The 17,111-nt window shown below is 43.0% G+C and overlaps 1 protein-coding gene across 4 annotated transcripts in view; it reads right to left on the bottom strand.

The window, feature by feature from the left end:
• Positions 1-705: 705 nt before the first annotated feature.
• The window catches only part of LOC111226201 (protein quaking-A), a 72,812-nt gene continuing 56,406 nt past the window's right edge, over positions 706-17,111 (bottom strand). Inside the window, exons 5-8 of one of the 4 annotated variants that reach the window (XM_022751315.1) lie at positions 6,510-6,597; positions 4,602-5,042; positions 2,475-2,549; positions 706-1,191 (exon numbers count right to left, since the gene is read on the bottom strand). In XM_022751315.1, the coding sequence (XP_022607036.1) occupies positions 1,175-1,191; positions 2,475-2,549; positions 4,602-5,042; positions 6,510-6,597 (621 nt within the window). In that variant the 3' untranslated portion in view covers positions 706-1,174. Of the gene's footprint in view, positions 1,192-1,776; positions 2,550-4,601; positions 5,043-6,509; positions 6,598-17,111 lie in introns of those variants that run through there. The other 3 variants (XM_022751317.1, XM_022751314.1, XM_022751316.1) reach the window with 3 other exon arrangements.

Raw genomic sequence — 17,111 nt, 5'->3', positions numbered from 1 at the left:
TGTCCCCGAAGCCTCAGCACACCCTACTTTCATTGTAGTATTAATTAAAAAAAAAAAAAACACACACACAAACCCGTCAGCCCAATTTTGACCTTCCCATCTTGCCCTTCATCATTTCTTTGCTTCTGCAGCCTGCTTCAAACATCAGATTGCGCTTTGTTTTCCAGAGATAACCACCTGCCTCAGATTGGCTAGTCAATTTCAGCAAAGCTAATTAGTCAAATATGAACAACAGAGAAACCAAAATCAAGTGGAGAAAATGACTCAAAAGTAAAGCAAAATTAAAAAAACAAAAACAAAACAAAAAAAACAAGACAGAAGAAAAACACAGAAATCATAAAAAGCTCCTTTTGCAATCATTTCAGCCATGCTTTTAAAAAAAACAGACAGAAAGCTGTTTGAAGGGGCACACCCAGAATGTGTCAGCTCATAATTACATTTTAGAGCTCAACAACTGCACTACATGTGAAAAATGACAGAAATTAAACAAGTTAATGTGAGTGTGTGTTCTCTTTCCTTCTATTTCTTTTTCTCTCCCAATAGATGGGTGGTGTAACAGGGTGGGGGCAGGTAAGTATTGTTTTTTTGTTTTTTTTGGAGTTGGGGGTGGGGTGGTGGTGGTTGTTGTTCGACAGGGAGCAGGCTTNGGTGGGGGGGGGGTGGGGGGTGGAGGTTTGGATACATTTGGGGGGGGGGAATTATGTCATTACTTTGAAACCAAATGGTTTGCGTCAAATAGAAGTTTGATGTTTGATCCATACAAGTGAGGTCACCAAATCAGCAATTAAAGGAGAGTGGGTGGGCAGGGTGGGGTGGGGTCTTTATTGCTATATAATTCAGTGCAGATTTATGAGTAATACCACAAACACATCCACCCAGTATATGATTCATGAAGAAAAAGAAAGAGAAAGAATGGGAATTGAACTCAATGAACAGAGGGAAAAAAATGAATATTACACAACTTTGTTGGGTTTTGTTGTGTTTCTGTGAAGATTCTGCGTTGGTTTCTATTTTTTGTCAGAACGTGTTAGGGTAACTGTACGGGCAGGCGCCTCTCTCTCTCTCACTTGCGTCCGAGAGGCTAGCAAAAGGCAATTACCAGTTAACTGATCAGCAGGCAGGCTTGGGGCGGCTCGTCATTGGGTGAAGAGTTCAGAGGTCAGAAGGTCATGTGTTAGTTGCCGGTGGCGGCTAGGTGGTTAGAAACAAAAACAAAACAAACAGAAAAAAAAGATAGAAAGGATATTAGTGTCAGCAAGAAGAGACTGGAATGACATCATTTTAACAATAAAATGAATGCAATCTCTCATGTTGCCCCTGCTCCTAACTCCCCTGCCAATATGAGATGAACCCAGCTAATCTCATCATAATCATGACGTTGTCACATCATGATCCCAACTACTAAGCCCCCACCCTGAATCATGTTGCTTGGCGGTTTTAATTTAAGCGCACATTGCCCCCCCCCCCCAAAAAAAAAAAAAAAAAAAAAAAACTGAAGCAAAGAGAGGTACGAACAGACAAACAAAGTAACAAAAAACAAGAGTCTAGTGTTTTAGTGTCTTTCAAGTTGGAGTGCAAGTTACAAACAGTGTGATTAGTGGTAAGGAGGACTTACAATAACTGATGTTATGTGAGGGATAACTGTGACTAGTGTTAAATGTGCAATGAATAGATGAATCGATGTTTTCCGATTCTTTCTCTTTATTTAGCAGTATATTTTTATATAATATAAATATACACAAGAACCATAAATACATTTGATATAAAATGCTCAAATATAAAATGACAGTACCTCATGTACAACTGAAATATTAAAAATGTATTTTAGCTTTATTTCAATATATTTGCAATACACTGGAGAGAATGCAAGCTACCTCAGCTTATGTCTGTGCGTGTCTGTCTTCCATAGAAAAATAAAATCCAAAATAAATTTAAATTTCAAGGTGAAATGGTGCCTGGTAGCAGCATGGCTACTTGTCTTCTGCCTGCTAGGTCTCTCAGATACAGTATAGAAATGCTTCTCCTTTTTCTTTGCTCCTTATGAGCTAAGGAGATAAATCATGTATGGGAACAAGCCTGCCCCATTTTAGGCTCTAATCTCACATCAGAGGAATGTCATTACACACCTTCAACACTGCCTGCAAAGTACTACCTGTCCTGGCTTCACAGCTGCATGAACCAAAAGCTGTTAAGATCACTTTTGCCTGAGCTTTGACATATACACAGTCAACATATATTGTATATGTTAAGTACTAAATGTAAACAAAATGTGCAGACCACAATCAACCATTTAGCTGGTGTGTGGATGTATGGGGTAGGAAAGGTGGTGGGGGGGAAAGGAAAACAAAACAAAAAATAAAAATACGATATAGACAATATACAAACTCCCAACTAAGGCATCGAGGCATAATAGGCATAATAATCATTGAAATGCATCAGTCAATAGTAGAGTGTAGCTAAGAGACTAAACTGACCTCTGTCAGCGGTCACAATCCTTTGGTAAGGATGGACCCGCGTGTCATGCCGTCTCACTTTAGTAGCCATTGCACCTAGATTGTAACAGGTCCACAAGGTTAGAAACCATTCACTTTGAGGAGGGGAAAAAAACAGTCATCTTTTACAGTAACAACATTCACATTTTTAACCATTATCATAATAATGCTTGGATAATACAACAATACACAGAATAGCAACATAATACAGATTATAGTACATTTACACACCACACATATCTTTTTCTTTTTTCTTCTTTTTTTTTTTTACGTTTAGAAAAATGCAGTAGAAAAAAATAATACACCTTTTTGGAGTTTTTCTTGGTATTTAAAAATGCATAACTTAAGTAATAAAATTCCACAGTGCTCAGAGTTATATAGAGGACTCTTTGAAAAGGGGGCAGGTAAAGGGTACAGGCTCCTGGGCTGTCTGGAAAAATAATGTTCTGCTTCCTGTGGGATCCAGAGGGGGATTGAGAGAAATTTGTCTCTTTATTTTGAAAGGTGGGGAAATCCAATACAGCGCTGATGGTAATTGAATAGTGCCAGATACCACCTGCCTCTCCCTCTCTCATTCATTTTCTCTTTCCTTCTTTCACCATTTCTCTCCAGGTCAATCTGTTCCATGGTGGCAGAGGCTGTCATTTACCTGCTATATTTGTCACTACTGATCTCTTGCTGCTGCAGTGCCTGGCATTGCCTCGTGTAAATGACACAAGCAGAGTGTTTTGTTGTGTGTGTCATGTATGTTCAAGTATTACAAAAATGCAATGCGTGGAGGAATTAAGGGTAAAAAATCAAGCCATCTCAGCGGAAAAGGAGCTATATGAAATAAGTAAAAAAAATTCAACAAGGATTTTGTTCTGGCATTGTCAAGTTAAGAGCAAGTTTTGGCTGATGAATACGCAGCCACCTACACTACTTTGAAGCAGCAGATGGCCTGATATTTCCTTATTCTCAGAGAAGCCAATGGCGGCTAGATACAGTAGCGCAGGCAGTCGAGCCAAGTGCACGAGTATTTGTGTGAGTATGAGAGTGAGTGTGTTCCACAGGGCCCTGTGTTGCTGAAGGCACCAATCGATAGTGTGAGTAAATAAAATGCACTAAGCTGGTGTAACCCTGCAAGTTAAAGAGAGAAAAGCCAGTCAGCTGCCCCTGTCTGTTCTACACATGACTCCCAGAGGCACCTCAAATCCACAGGTCAGCTAAAAATCACACTTGTGTCTGCTGCTGCCAGATGATGGCACGAACATTAAAGGAGTACTTTGTCAAATTAAAGCAGGAAAGCAACTGACAAAGGCTCTTCTTTTCTTCGCTCTTTGCTTTTGTTAACTGCAGCATCAATACAACATACGGTGTTCATATCAGACTGATCTATCCATACATGTTCAGTTGTCTCTTTGGTAGCAGATGTGTTGAGCTTAAAGCACCACTGAGAATGAATATAACATATAGACCCTGATACTGAACTGTACTCCTGACACAGACACTAAGAGGAACGTCAGGTACAAGCACAGACCTCAAGTTCAAGAGGGGTGAAGCTAAGACAATGGAGAGAGGGGAAGGAGAAGAAAAAAGGGAAGACTGGAGGAATTTAATGAACATCCCCAGTGGGAGTGAGAGGGGGACTATCTACAGGCATCAAGGCCTGCCTGCAGAGAACAGCGCAGAGAAATGATTTCAAAAGCTGCAGAAATCCGAGGGGATCTGCCGCCAGACTGAATATGCCTCCAGGCCAGTGCATGAAAGGGTTAGAGAGCAGGCTGCGTGTATGTGAGCGTGTTTCTGTCAGCGTGCTTCATTTCACACTGAGCCAAGTCCTCCTATATGAACCTTGCAGAAAAGAGGCAATGTCAACCTGAGAGCATAACTGTTTGGCGAGAGCGTAACTAAAAACAGTGAAATAACCTCAGTCTAAATTATGAAGAGAACTTTCCAAGAGCCTAGCCCTCACAAGGTAAGATTTGTCCCCCTTTGCCATTTTAATATAGCGTCCATATGAGCCACATACTGTAGCTGATCATCCCCATTACCAAGAGCTTCACCAGCACATCCACCCTGTGAGTTTGTCTGTTTGTTTTGATCCTCAGGTGGACACGACATATTTACCTTTCAACAAGTCCTGACTGTGGCTCATGGAAGCCGCGTCCAGCACCCCAGCTCCGGGGTAAAACAAGCTGCCCTCCTGTCCAGGCTGGCTAAAGTTGGCCGCTGTACCTGCCGCACCCATGCTTCCCCAGGCTCTCTTACCTAGAACCCCACTGTGCTCGATGGGGTACTCCAACAGGGAGGTGGGTGCCAGGGCGTAAGGGTACTCGTAAGGGGTGGTGTAGATAAGCCCGCCATCCGGTGTGGGAGGCACCAGGGTGGGGGTGCCATTGGGCAGCATGGCAGCCATCTGAGTGGGCCGGATGAGGTTCATGATGGGGGCCCCAGCTGGTGTTGGGGGCCGGAGTGCCTGGGGAGGCAACACCTGACCCGTAGGGGCTGCTATGAGACGGGGGCCCTGTGCGGCTGCTGCCGCCGCTGCAAGAGAGAACGCAAGGGTGGCTGCCATAAGCAAGAGAGCAAAGGACAGGAGTAGAAAGAAAGAAAGAAAGAGAACAAGAGATAAAGTGTAGCGTGGTTGATCATAATCACATATGAACAGTGAAGGGTGAAAATACAAAAGGAGGAAAAGAAAAGGGAACAGGAAGTGGCAGGAGAGAGGGGAGGAAGGGGGACAAAAGGGAAAATTAGTCCATGCAATGATCATGGTGGTGAACCACAAAAGCCACAATTTGTTGCAAAGAAAAGGTCAACATAGCAAACAAAATAAAAAATAACCCCTCACACCAAAACACGAGAAGCACAAAATGCTGCTGTCATCCCAATGCATTCAAAGCATACCAATCACCATGGCAGCTACACATTCATCTAGTGGAAATGGCATAGGCGAGGTATAAACACACACATTTACAGAAATGGAGCAGTTGACTACATAGGGAGGAGGACACAAAGGAGCAGATTTCACAAAAGACTGGTAAGACTTTTGTATTCGACATGAAGATCGCTGATGGACCATGTTACATTCAAGTTTATGGTGATTTTAAGGACTGTTGGTCCTCTATAAAGTCAGCAGTCCATTTAGATTGGATGGTGTACAAATGAACACACAAAAATAATTTTTCAAGTGGTTTTGCATTAGCATGTACTACGTGCTGCGCCACACAAGCTTCCCCAAAGGCAGGTCAATTAAATCAAATGCTATGGTAACTGTGGTTAGGTGGTGGGCTAGTTCATCATGGCTACCATTTGAGCATGTTAAATAAGGAACATTAAAAAGTGAAATTAATCACTGAGTTTCATTTTATAAATTTGATGAGTTTCTGATTATGTTCGAATTAAATTTTTAATAATAATTAACCACATAACCAAGAGTTCAGAACAACTGCACAAGATCTGGATTTATTCTGTCCATATCCAGATGTGATTATGCATTTAGAAATGACACTTTGTGATTAAGGAGCAAACGCTGTAGATGTGTGAACTAGTGACGAACATGCAGAGTTGAGCAAGTGGAATACAGCAATGTGCTGGAGGTTTAGAGTCCGCCAAGAGCAAGTGATACAGAGCGATTGCATCTGGATTGCAGGGATGGGGGTGGGGGGGTGGGGGGTGGGGTGGGATGGTTGAGGAGGAAAGAAGTACGGAGAAGAACGGAATGGAAGTTGTCCTCCTCATGGAGGGGTAGGTAAACATGAATTGTTTGGAGAGCTTGAGAGGGAGAGAGAGGTCTGCTAATGGTCAGAAGAGATAATATGATGGTATGTACACAGGAGATCTGACTACACATTAATTTGATGAAGGTAAACAGTATTAGTTAATGAGAAACACAGAAATAAAAGATTATGTTTTCTCTGATATAACAAAGTATGTATAGTCAATGCAGTCAAAAGATTAGTTGTGTATGGTGCAAAACAGATGGACTATGTGGAGTGTGGATATGTGTGTGAGTATTCATGGCGTCTCACTTACGTGTTTTGATGTTGTTGTCTCTGTATGTCCCATTCAGAATTGCAAGCTCCATCAGCTGCATCTTCTTCAAATTGTCTTCTCCCTCCGCCTGTATTAAAAAAAAAAGAGAAAATTATAACATCTATCCACAAAAACAAACCACACATAAATACCACCCCTTTACAGGCCAGCTGAAACAATCCACATGACAACTTTCTCACCTAACTACATGACCGTGTTGTTAAAAAGCAACAGTGGAGCAGCTATATCATTTGGACAAGACATATCATCTGTTCTCCACGAGCACCGGTTGGATTGGGTTTAGGGAAACGGAGATAGAGATAAGCTAAAGTGCTGTTGTCATGGCAGAGTGCCTTGTTGTTACTAAAATGCTGACAGAAACATTAAGTGTGGGAATGCATATTCATAATCCATATCAGAATGATAATTACTGTAATTTTCTTTGCTCCCTTGTGCGCAATCAAATGCGCAATAACCGCCCTGGCTAATGTCAGTCCTGTCAATTAATGTTTGGATAAATAAATACAAAAGCAGCAGCCACTGTCATTATCGCCAAATTAGGGGACTGAAATTATTCACGGAAAGCAATTAAGATAGCACCCCTCCTCCCACTCACACCCATCCATTCCCCCCTTCCCTTTTGCACACCCCCAAACTCCATTTCCTCTGAAGCTACCGAACACTCAATAACCATGACAACACAAAAGCCCCTGTGATTTTCCAGGTTGTACATCACAATTTCAGCGGGGCCTTATGTGAATTACTCTCCAAACTAAAAGGTGCAAAGACAGGCATGCGAAACCTCACTGACCTCAGATTCACCTTAAGTGAACTATTGATTTCATGCTTTTTGCCACTATAAAAAGGTAAAGCTGTGGTGCTCGCTCATTCACTATTTCAACTCACGAACACAAAGGCTTATGCACATGCACTCTGCATCTACATGTAAACGCATCACCTGCACACACAGTAATGTGGTGGCAGTAATAAAGCAGGAAGGCAGATACTGAACCTCCCTCTTTTCTCTATTCTATCTTTGAGCAGAGTCTGTCTCCTGGACTAATTCACAGTTCAACAACAAGTCTGCCGCTCCATTCAGAGGACGATAAGGAAAGAAAGACGTGGAAGGGGTGAGAGAGAAAGAAAAGAAAAAAGAACGAGGGCTCAGAGTTAAGCCCTCCCCTGAGACTCCTCTTCAACACAGGCACAGAGAGAGGAAGAAAAAGAGCTAGGTTAAGCAAGAGAAAAAGTGACAGAGGCTGGTCTCCCTTGACTAAATATAAGGCACTGGCCTCAGAGCAGTCACAGTTTTCACAGTTTTCAGTTTCACAGTGTGTGTGTGTGTGTGTGTGTGTGTGTGTGTGTGTGCGTGTGTGAACATGCGTGAGTGAGTGAGTGTGTGTGAGTGTGTGTGTGCAATATTTAGTGTACCACAGAGCTGCCAATTAACGAAGCAAGGAAATTCTCTCTCTCCTTCACTACCTCCACAGTTCTGTCTCTCTTTTCTTTTAGTGGGGAAGTCTTAAAGCACAAAAATACACCAACATTTTTCAAAGCTACATTTTTCCCTGCAAAGACAGACAAAAGACCAGTGGTGCAAAAACTAGTGACGCAACATACATGATTCACATTTTTTTCTTCTTATCAAAATTTGATGTGCTCCCAGAGCTGAAGAAATTCACAATTTTACTGTGGCCTATCATCAAAAATATGATACTAAACAAACGGCTTTACGTTACAAAAAATTACAAATTATAAATTCATTAGTCATTCTGTTGCTCAAAAAAAACATGGTAATGCACAACTGTGAACCCAGTATTTGATATCAAATCAAAACCCTGTGATACAATTATCCTAATTACACATTAAGTGGTTATTAAAAAATGCATTCCTCAATAATTTTAACACATTTTTACACACACACACACACACACACACACACACACACACACACACACACACACACACACACCACACCACACCCCCTAAATTGTTGCCAAGCCGTATTCTGTCCCCTTACCCTCAGCCTTAGAGGTGAGGAGAGAACCACTTGACATACAGCATAAACGACGATAACATCACTAGGTTAATTAAACATGGCCTGGGTCAATGGCTAACATGGGCAAGTAAACCTTCCACAATGGAGAGTCAAAATTTACTTTACATTTCTAATTAGATGCTGCAACCTCTATGTAAACACTTGTAGACATGCATGAACAAGACCTGAAATAGCTGCCTATCACACCTAAAAGTGTGCAAAGTAAACAGCACTGAATCCAATTTGTCATTGTTATCTTTGCTTCTTCCTTTTTTTCCCTTCCCTCTTTCTCTTCAGTTACTTACACCACAAATTAAATCAGACCATGACCTCTACAAACTTGTAAAATATAAAAAAGTAAGAAACAAACCAAAACAAAACAAACAAACAAAAATAACCCCCACAAGTCTGCTAAAATGTACTAATGACTCAAAGCAGCTGTTTTTTCTTCCTTCTTTGTGTGTGTTTCCCTAAAAACTGTGTCAGTGGTTCTTTGGAAGTAGGCCAAGCCGACTTGCTAGACAAAACTGAGGGAAGGAAAGAGAAAAAGGCAAGACAAAAAGAAAATATAACTTCACCAGATGCAAATCATCAGGGGGTGGGGTGGGGGTGGTCGGGCAGATGGGGGGTGGGGGGTTAAGATGCTTTCACATCTTAACACATTTATTGTGACAACAAAAACATTTGTTTTTGCCTTTTATTTTATGAGAGCTATATAAAGACTATCTATTCTGCAAAAACCTTACCTGTCATGAGCTTTCCCTAACACACAGGTCTGCCGTCTCCCAACAATCATTTACAAACTCCTTAGTTTTTCATCCCGAATCAAGAGCAGGCAGCCCTCATGAGCAAGGTTCAAACTGCAGAACCACAGATCCATAGTGTCTTTGTAGCTACAATTAAAATATTTTGTGACAAGACTAACCTTTTAAAATTCAGAAAAATTTGAACACATTTTTGGGTCATTAGAGATTGGCTGGTCTCTCACAAGATACAAAGGACTTGGCAGCAGGCTGCGGCTCAGGACAAATATATGCTGGGATATGAATGTTAGGGCTTTGTGTGTGTTTGTGTGTGTTGTATGATGATGGATCTGCAGGGTTGTGAGTGTTAAATGGGCACAGGGGAAGAGGGTGCCACCATCCATCCAACTCTGCCTAGGTGGCACACCGCCTGTTGAGAGGAGAGAGGCACAAAATAGAGGGCAGCGAGAGGGGAAGAGCACAGATGCTGCTGCTAGGATGAGGTGTGCGCTGCTGTGTGTGAAATGTGTGTATCCCCAGTGGAGTGCTGCTGATATAGCTCCATCTTCTCACTAACACAGTTTGTTAGCTAAAGCCCCCAAACCCCGACAGATCATTTCTGATTTACATCTGAAACAAGCTCATTTTTCCCCATCAAAATACGAATTCCCTGCTGCAACACTTCCCTGTTTTTCTCTGTTTATGTTCTCTGTAGTGCTCTGTGGATGCTTTGAGAAGTGCCGGCAATGTCAGCACTCTGGTTTGACCTACACAACAAATAAAATTGCATATCCAAAATGGCTGTGAGATCGAGAGAAACCGAAAGACAATTCTGGTGACCAGAGTGAACATGGATTGACTTTTTACCTTAAAATAACAGCTTCAAAATCGTTATGGTGACACACAGACTTGTATCCCAAACACCTCTTCTTGCACTATGTTCAGTGGCTATGATCTCCCACAATAAGTACGAAACGCTTTCGGTCATACACCACCACCTGCAGACCATAGTTGGGTCAATATACATCTAGCTATAAGAAGAAGCTAGCTTAGTATTCTCAGTATGGACATTAGGCAGTGACAGACAGACTAGCTCCTAGCATCTAAACGTGAGCACTCAACTGCCGATGGTTCAGATGTTTTGGGTCAGTTGTATTAGCTGAGTGCTAACTTGACAGCGTCATTGCTGGTTTGCACTGAGATGATTTTGTGTTTGTTGCCTGAGTGGCTGATAGGCTTTGTTTTCTGTACATGATGTCTTAGCTTCTAGCGGTATGCTGCTTGCAGTACCCTTAATCAATCGGTCTCAGGGCCCAACAGAATTTAATGCGCCAGTGTCCTGTAATTACCACTGTCTGCAGAGGCCGCTGTTGCCGCACCTCAGCAAAAGTTACATATTCTTGGTTTGAACTGTGTAGCCCTGGGTGTACTGGGCCAGCTTCCTACCACAGAAGCACAGCTTAGATGAATGTTTGATGAACAGCACCACAGAGAGCAGTTAACACTTTAATGTTGCCTTGCTCAAGGTGTCGCCACAATTAACAGACTCCTCAGTCAGCATGCACCACCCATAATAAAACATTCGCTCAGACACAGCCATTACTAGGACTGTGTGTGAGCATGCTGCATGTGCGTATATGTGTGTCTGTAATGATCTGGCTGCTGGAATTCCCAGGAGAGGAATAGCTGCTGGATTACAGAGTGAAAGAGGGATGAGAAAAGGAAGTTTTTCTTTATCATCCCTAACATGCACACATGCATGTGTGAAAGAAACGCACACACCCACACACTCCTGTCCATCAGCGAAAAAGCCACTCAATAAAGCTGCTCTATCCACAAGAATCAGATTCAATCAATGAGGCCTATTTGTGAAATCAGCAGAGCGGTAAAAGCTATCAGGGAGGAGCAAGACAGAGGGATGAGGGAAGGAGGGAAAAGGAGGAGGGGGGAGGAGAAGGGAGACGAGAGTGCGATGAGCTAAAGTAGGTGAGCCGTGTCCCACTGCCTACCTGACAACCCTGCGATGAGGTCACTAGATGCATGCTAAATCACTGTCATGCTTCACTCTTTTGTGCCTCTCGCCTGATCAAAGCTTGTGCCCATATGTTGATGAATACAAACTGCAGCTAATGCCAATTGTTACAGACAATAGAGCTTATGTTCAATGCTACGTATATAGTGTGTGCGTCTGGATGACAATGAGCAACAGATGAGTGGCTGTCTGAGAGTGTTAACAGAGCTGCACCCTCACTCTCCCCCTGACACCCCAATTCTGGGCCTTTTCCTATCCATCTCACCCACAGATAAACACAACAGGCGCCTGGATTAGGTTGGATGAATTTGCTCATGTCTATGGCTGCAACTGAGGGGGCGTCTTTGCTCATATCTGGCAAGAGTCACTGTCTATGCAGCTCAGCTAACAGCTCAGCTCGGAGAGATGAAATGATGAACAGTTGAGAGAGAGAGAGAGAGAGAGAGAGAGAGGGAGAGAGAGAAAGAAAGAGAGGTGAAACAAAAGAGTACCAGGAGGAGAAAACGCGCTGCAGAGCATGTACAAGAGAAAGCGTGAATGATTGAGTTGGTGGAGAGATGGAGAGATATTCAGGAAGAAGAAAGGGATAGCTGGAGAATATGAGACAAGAAAAGACAGACAGCGTAGTGAAAACCAATTTGTCTGTTCCCTAGTGGGCTGACACTGGCTAAGGCCTGCTTTCCTTCCCTGGCTTCACTGTCAGTCATCACAAACTGGTGTATGCACACATGCATGTACACACACACACACACACACACACACACACACACACCTCTTAGGCCTTAGCAGGGCCAGGGTCAGGCTCTCTCCAAACTACTCCAATTACCTCAGCAGTAAACACAGCCTGCCCTGGCTGCCTCCTGGGATACAGGGAGAGGCAGAATGTGTAGAACTGAGAATGAGAGGGGAGGGGGGAAAAAATTCACCAGAGTGGAGGAGGTGGTACTGGGAGCCTTGGGGAGGGAGGAGTAGATGACTTGATGTAGAGGGGTGGAACTGGTAGTGGCGGCAGCTGGTTTTTCTCCCGTTCCCCTCCCTCTCTCCACTCCCTTTTGGTTCCTTCCCAAACTCTAACATCTGGAGGAAAATGATTACTCTCGCCACGCTGCCAAGACGACTTATCAACAATTCCACACTCTCCAGAAGCGTAGGGTTAGAGAAGAGGAAGGAATGAGTACTTGTAGCAAGCTTCAAAACATCTCCACACTAAATAAATAAATGACAAGAAAGTTTAATCAATTCAAGTCAACTAAAGCAAACTTGGAAGCTGGATTTGGGTAAGAAATGAACACAGATGCGATGCGCAGCAAATCTGATTCCCATGTTCTCATAGACAACACCATAAATCAAATAACTACTCCAGCAAAAATAAAAAAAATACATGCCACACGTACACACATTTTTTTTTGTCAACTTTTCAATGACAAGACCATGTATCAATCAACTACAGGAAAAACTACATAAAAACACTCCACAAACAACTATAACCTTTTCTCTTTCATAAAGAGCACCTTTAAAGTTCGTGCTGGGAGTAAGTGCTGCATGTCCTTTCCCAAATTCACTGCAGCACTTTCAAAGGCAATTTTCTTTCCTCTGCCTTGCTCCTCGGCTTTTGTGAACATATCTGCCAAGAGAATCAGGACTCAACTGTATTTTCCTTTTCCCTACAGACTAACAACGCAATCTCCTGCAACCTCTCCTCTCTGACTGTCTTCTACCTTCACAACACTCCCGTAAAGCCTCTTTATTTCTCCTTTACTCATTTGCTCCCTTCCTCACTCCCAGACAGCTCTGTTAGCAATGTGCGCCATTAGTCATGCTAAACCACCGACACACTAGCTCATTAGCATAGAAGAGAACCTGACTCCAGTCAGATTATTACAAACACATCACAGCTGCTCCGCCCCATTACTGTCAATCACACAGCTTACTGAGGTACAGTTTAAAGTGGCACATTACAAAGTCAGGAACTAACTCTTCTGTTAATGCTCCACTGTCTGAATCATAACAAAGCTCATAAGTGCCAAGGCCTCTGAGTAACAGAGCTGCCTCTGTTCTGTCTGATTTAGCAATGGTGGTTGCTCAGGGTGATTCAATATGTCACAGAGAAGCATTAATTTAATTGGTAGAGCCTAGTTTACTCGCACAGCTTCTCTGGGGTTATCCATAACACACAATGTATATATGGGTGGCGGACCCAGTCTGGCTTCTCGATCTATGGGACTTATAACAACCTTTTATTGTGCCGGACAACAGTGAAGTGGGCAGCCTTGGTGCTCTGTGCTAACCCCATCAATATCAACTGACACACAAATACACGGACTCAGTGTCACCGACGGGAGAAAGGCGAGGAAAACGAGAGAGGGAAAGAAAATATGTTTTTCTACTAGCTCAATGCACTCTCTAGAACTGAAAGAGAGAGAGAAAAAAAATAACAGTTTTTCTCTCCCATCAAAAGCATTTCCAGTAGTACAGGGGAAAAGCTGTGCGGAAATTCTGAGTGATCTTGTTTATCCTCAGAAACTGGGCTGGTATTCCATGTAACATAACAGCATTAACAGCGGATTAAACTTCATATAAATAACCTAGAAAAATATATACAGATTTAACAACACGATTTAGATATATTATTAAAGCTTGTTGGCCTGCACCAGCTTTGACAAACAGATGATGTTACAGGCTAAGAGCAGGGGAGGGAGGGATCATGCAGTCCCACCATGTTGTATAGCCCAACAAACAGCTGTCAGTTTTTCCTGTCCCCTTTCTCTCATCATCATCATCTGTTCCCTAACAACCAATAACCAATAACCTATCGATAAATTGCTTTCATGTGTCATCCCAGCCCATATTCCCAATTTGCACCCTCAATCTCTTCTACTTTAGTCACCCACTGCTATTCCATTTCTCCTTCTACCCCCCCCCCCCCCCCCCCCACTCTCTTTATCCTTCATTCCACCAGGCTGCCAGACGGTGTATTGTTCTGTCGCTGCGATCCTTTAATGCCATCCAATCGAGCAGGGAATATCTTGAAGGGATTTGGCCAGGGATGATTTGGGAGCTTTAAATGCTGCTAAGGGATTTGCATCAGATTCAGAGATCCTGACTCAGAGCTGATCACTGGAGTCTTCTCCTAAAACAGAGATCTAAGTACCTCCTGAAAGACATGGGATTCAAACCTGGAACCACTTGGATGGATCTACCTGGATATGTGCAGTCAGCCAAAGGCCGTAATTTTTTAACAACCTATTTAGGCAAGCGTTCCTCCTCAGCTTGTCTGGCTTGATTCAACTTCTCTCTGCAAAGTGTCAATGTCAACAACCTAGGCTGATTATGGGTCAGGTCTGGGAATCCAGTTCATTCACATGAAACTGAATCTTACATTGAAAAAATCTGTCCCCATGTTACCAAAGAGAAAACTTTCACTGTGATAGTTTTTGAATATTTTCAGCACAGACTAGCTTGAAGAGCTATGAGACAGTTAGCTGTTCTGTGTAAAGCTCCTTCAATGCGTTGTTGAAAAGTATATTCTATTTTTTTCACTACGTTATTGTTACAGAGGTTGTGTGCCTTCTCTGGCAAGACAAAAACATTGGCATTTCAACAGAGCTTATTGAACAGAAAAAATAATCTTTGGTTTTAGTTTTGTTGTGCCCCAATGAACACAACCCAAGTTCCACCATGGGAAAACCAGTCAGTGCAATAGACGGCAAGTGGAGTATTGCAAACATCACCACTAACAAACAAAAACAGTGTGAAAGAGAAAAGAAGGGGACTTTGAGTGCGATGAAAAAAATAAAAGCGAAGCCTCTACACTCGAGACATCATGGAGTAGACAAAGAAAGCCATCAGTTCAGAGTTGGCTAGTGGGACTGAGAGAATGGAGTTTGAAATGACTTGAGCGATGGCTGGCAAAGCGAGGCATCACAGACTGTAGGAGCTGAATTTGACGGGCGGCCTTTGGGCTCTCTAAACGCTGAGCTCTACACAATCCTATTTTCCTGCCTAAACACTGGGACACACAGTCACTGGAGAGGCAGAGATGAAAGCACAGTGTGTATGTGTGTGTGTGTGTGTGTGTGTGTGTGTGTGTGTGTGTGTGTTTCTGTGTTTGTGTGCGTCTGTTCCCACTACACAGATGTTGATGCTTGGCCCTGGTAAGGCCCTGGGGGAAGTTCAGAAGCTACTGCGGGTGGACAATGTATAAAGTGGTGTGTGTGTGTGACAAAGACAATGAGACAGAGTGGCAGAGAGACAATGTGCATAAGTCTTGATCAGCACTGAGCCTTTGGAGTTGCAGGGTCCTAACCGCAGCTTCCCTACAATCAACCCACACATGCACACATGAAAATATCCACACACATACGCACACTTCTGCATTTCCTTGCTTCTCTGTAAAGGGATTAAGTGGACCTTCAAAGAGAGGCAGAGAGATTGGCCAGGGGCCTGCAGGGTCCCTCCCCTCGTCACTGGAGGACCAGGGCAGATTAAAACTGCCCGGGCCTCTCAGCCTGCCTTGTTACCCGCCTCCTCCTTCCAGCATACTGTATTAGGACACTTGAAAAAAAACCCTGGAGGAGCCAAGCACAACCAGGTGGATTAGGAGGGAGGTTATTTTACAATGTGAGGGACCTGTGTGGCTAGGGACTGAAGTGCATGTGTATGTGTGTGAACTGAAATTAAAAGGACAGCACAAGCGGGCAAGGCAATTTTGTAAGTGGTGCAGAGGGCCTGTGTACATAGAATGCACCTTCGCTGGGGATCTTAGCGGACTTAAAAATCTAATGAATGAGACAGGAGAAGAAACAGGATTAATTCCCCTTAGAGGGAAGAAATGAAAGAGATGGATTAGCAACAGGATGATGTTTCAAGGAGAAATAAGGGAAGGAAGAGCTCAAGAGAGAGCATAAGAGAGAAAGTGCTAATTGTGGTGTGATGAAGTTGGGCTCAGGACCTGGAATGACAAGTTTCCAAACCTAAAGACACAGAGTCATTGCAGACGATAAGTGACTTAGCGGCAGTATTCTACACTCCAGCATCCTGACATTTAGCCTTGTTCAACAAGTCTATATTAGTGATTAATTGTTTATTAATCACTGTTGTGAATTAGATGGCTTAAGAATATATTTGTCACTGTATTACATATAATTTACTCTACTCTTAGCATCTGTAGAATGCACCTCACAGTGCCTATCCATGTTACTGTGCTGCTGTCTTTCTTCCCCAAATGTCCTCACCAGCGAGCTGATGAATGACAGAGGGATAAAACAAGTGAGGGAAGGTGGGGAAGGAGATGAAACATGCCATTCAGCACAAATGTTATTGCAATCTGAATCTTTTCCCCGCCTTGGAGTTTTCACCATTTTCTGTGGCTGGCTCCGTGAGCAGACTCCTGATGATGGGGTGAACAGAAGGGAGCGAGGAATTCAAAGTCACACTGTCTCTTTATTTGCTCTTATGGCATTTCTGAAACACCAACCCTCACAACAACTAATGAGCTTACTATAGGTATTCCCCTGGAGAGATGCACATACACAAGAAATTCCATCTAAATTAAACACAAATACTCCCGTGATTACAAGGCCACTGCATTAAACTGTTCCCTTGTAGGGATGCTTTAAATTGTTGACCGTTATCTCATGATAATTAGCATTTATCATCATGATAAAAGCATTATCTGTTCACACCTGCTGTAGATTGTTTTCCTAGCTTTCTTCAGCTACATATAGGAGACAGGGTGGGCCAAGTCTCTCCAGGCTGAAACTAACTGAGGAAGTCTGCCTGCGTTTCAG

This window comes from Seriola dumerili, unplaced genomic scaffold, assembly GCF_002260705.1.
Source record: "Seriola dumerili isolate Sdu_G_001 unplaced genomic scaffold, Sdu_1.0 BDQW01000149.1, whole genome shotgun sequence".
NCBI classification, from domain to species: Eukaryota; Metazoa; Chordata; class Actinopteri; order Carangiformes; family Carangidae; genus Seriola; species Seriola dumerili.
This window is presented reverse-complemented; position numbering and strand designations above follow the sequence as displayed.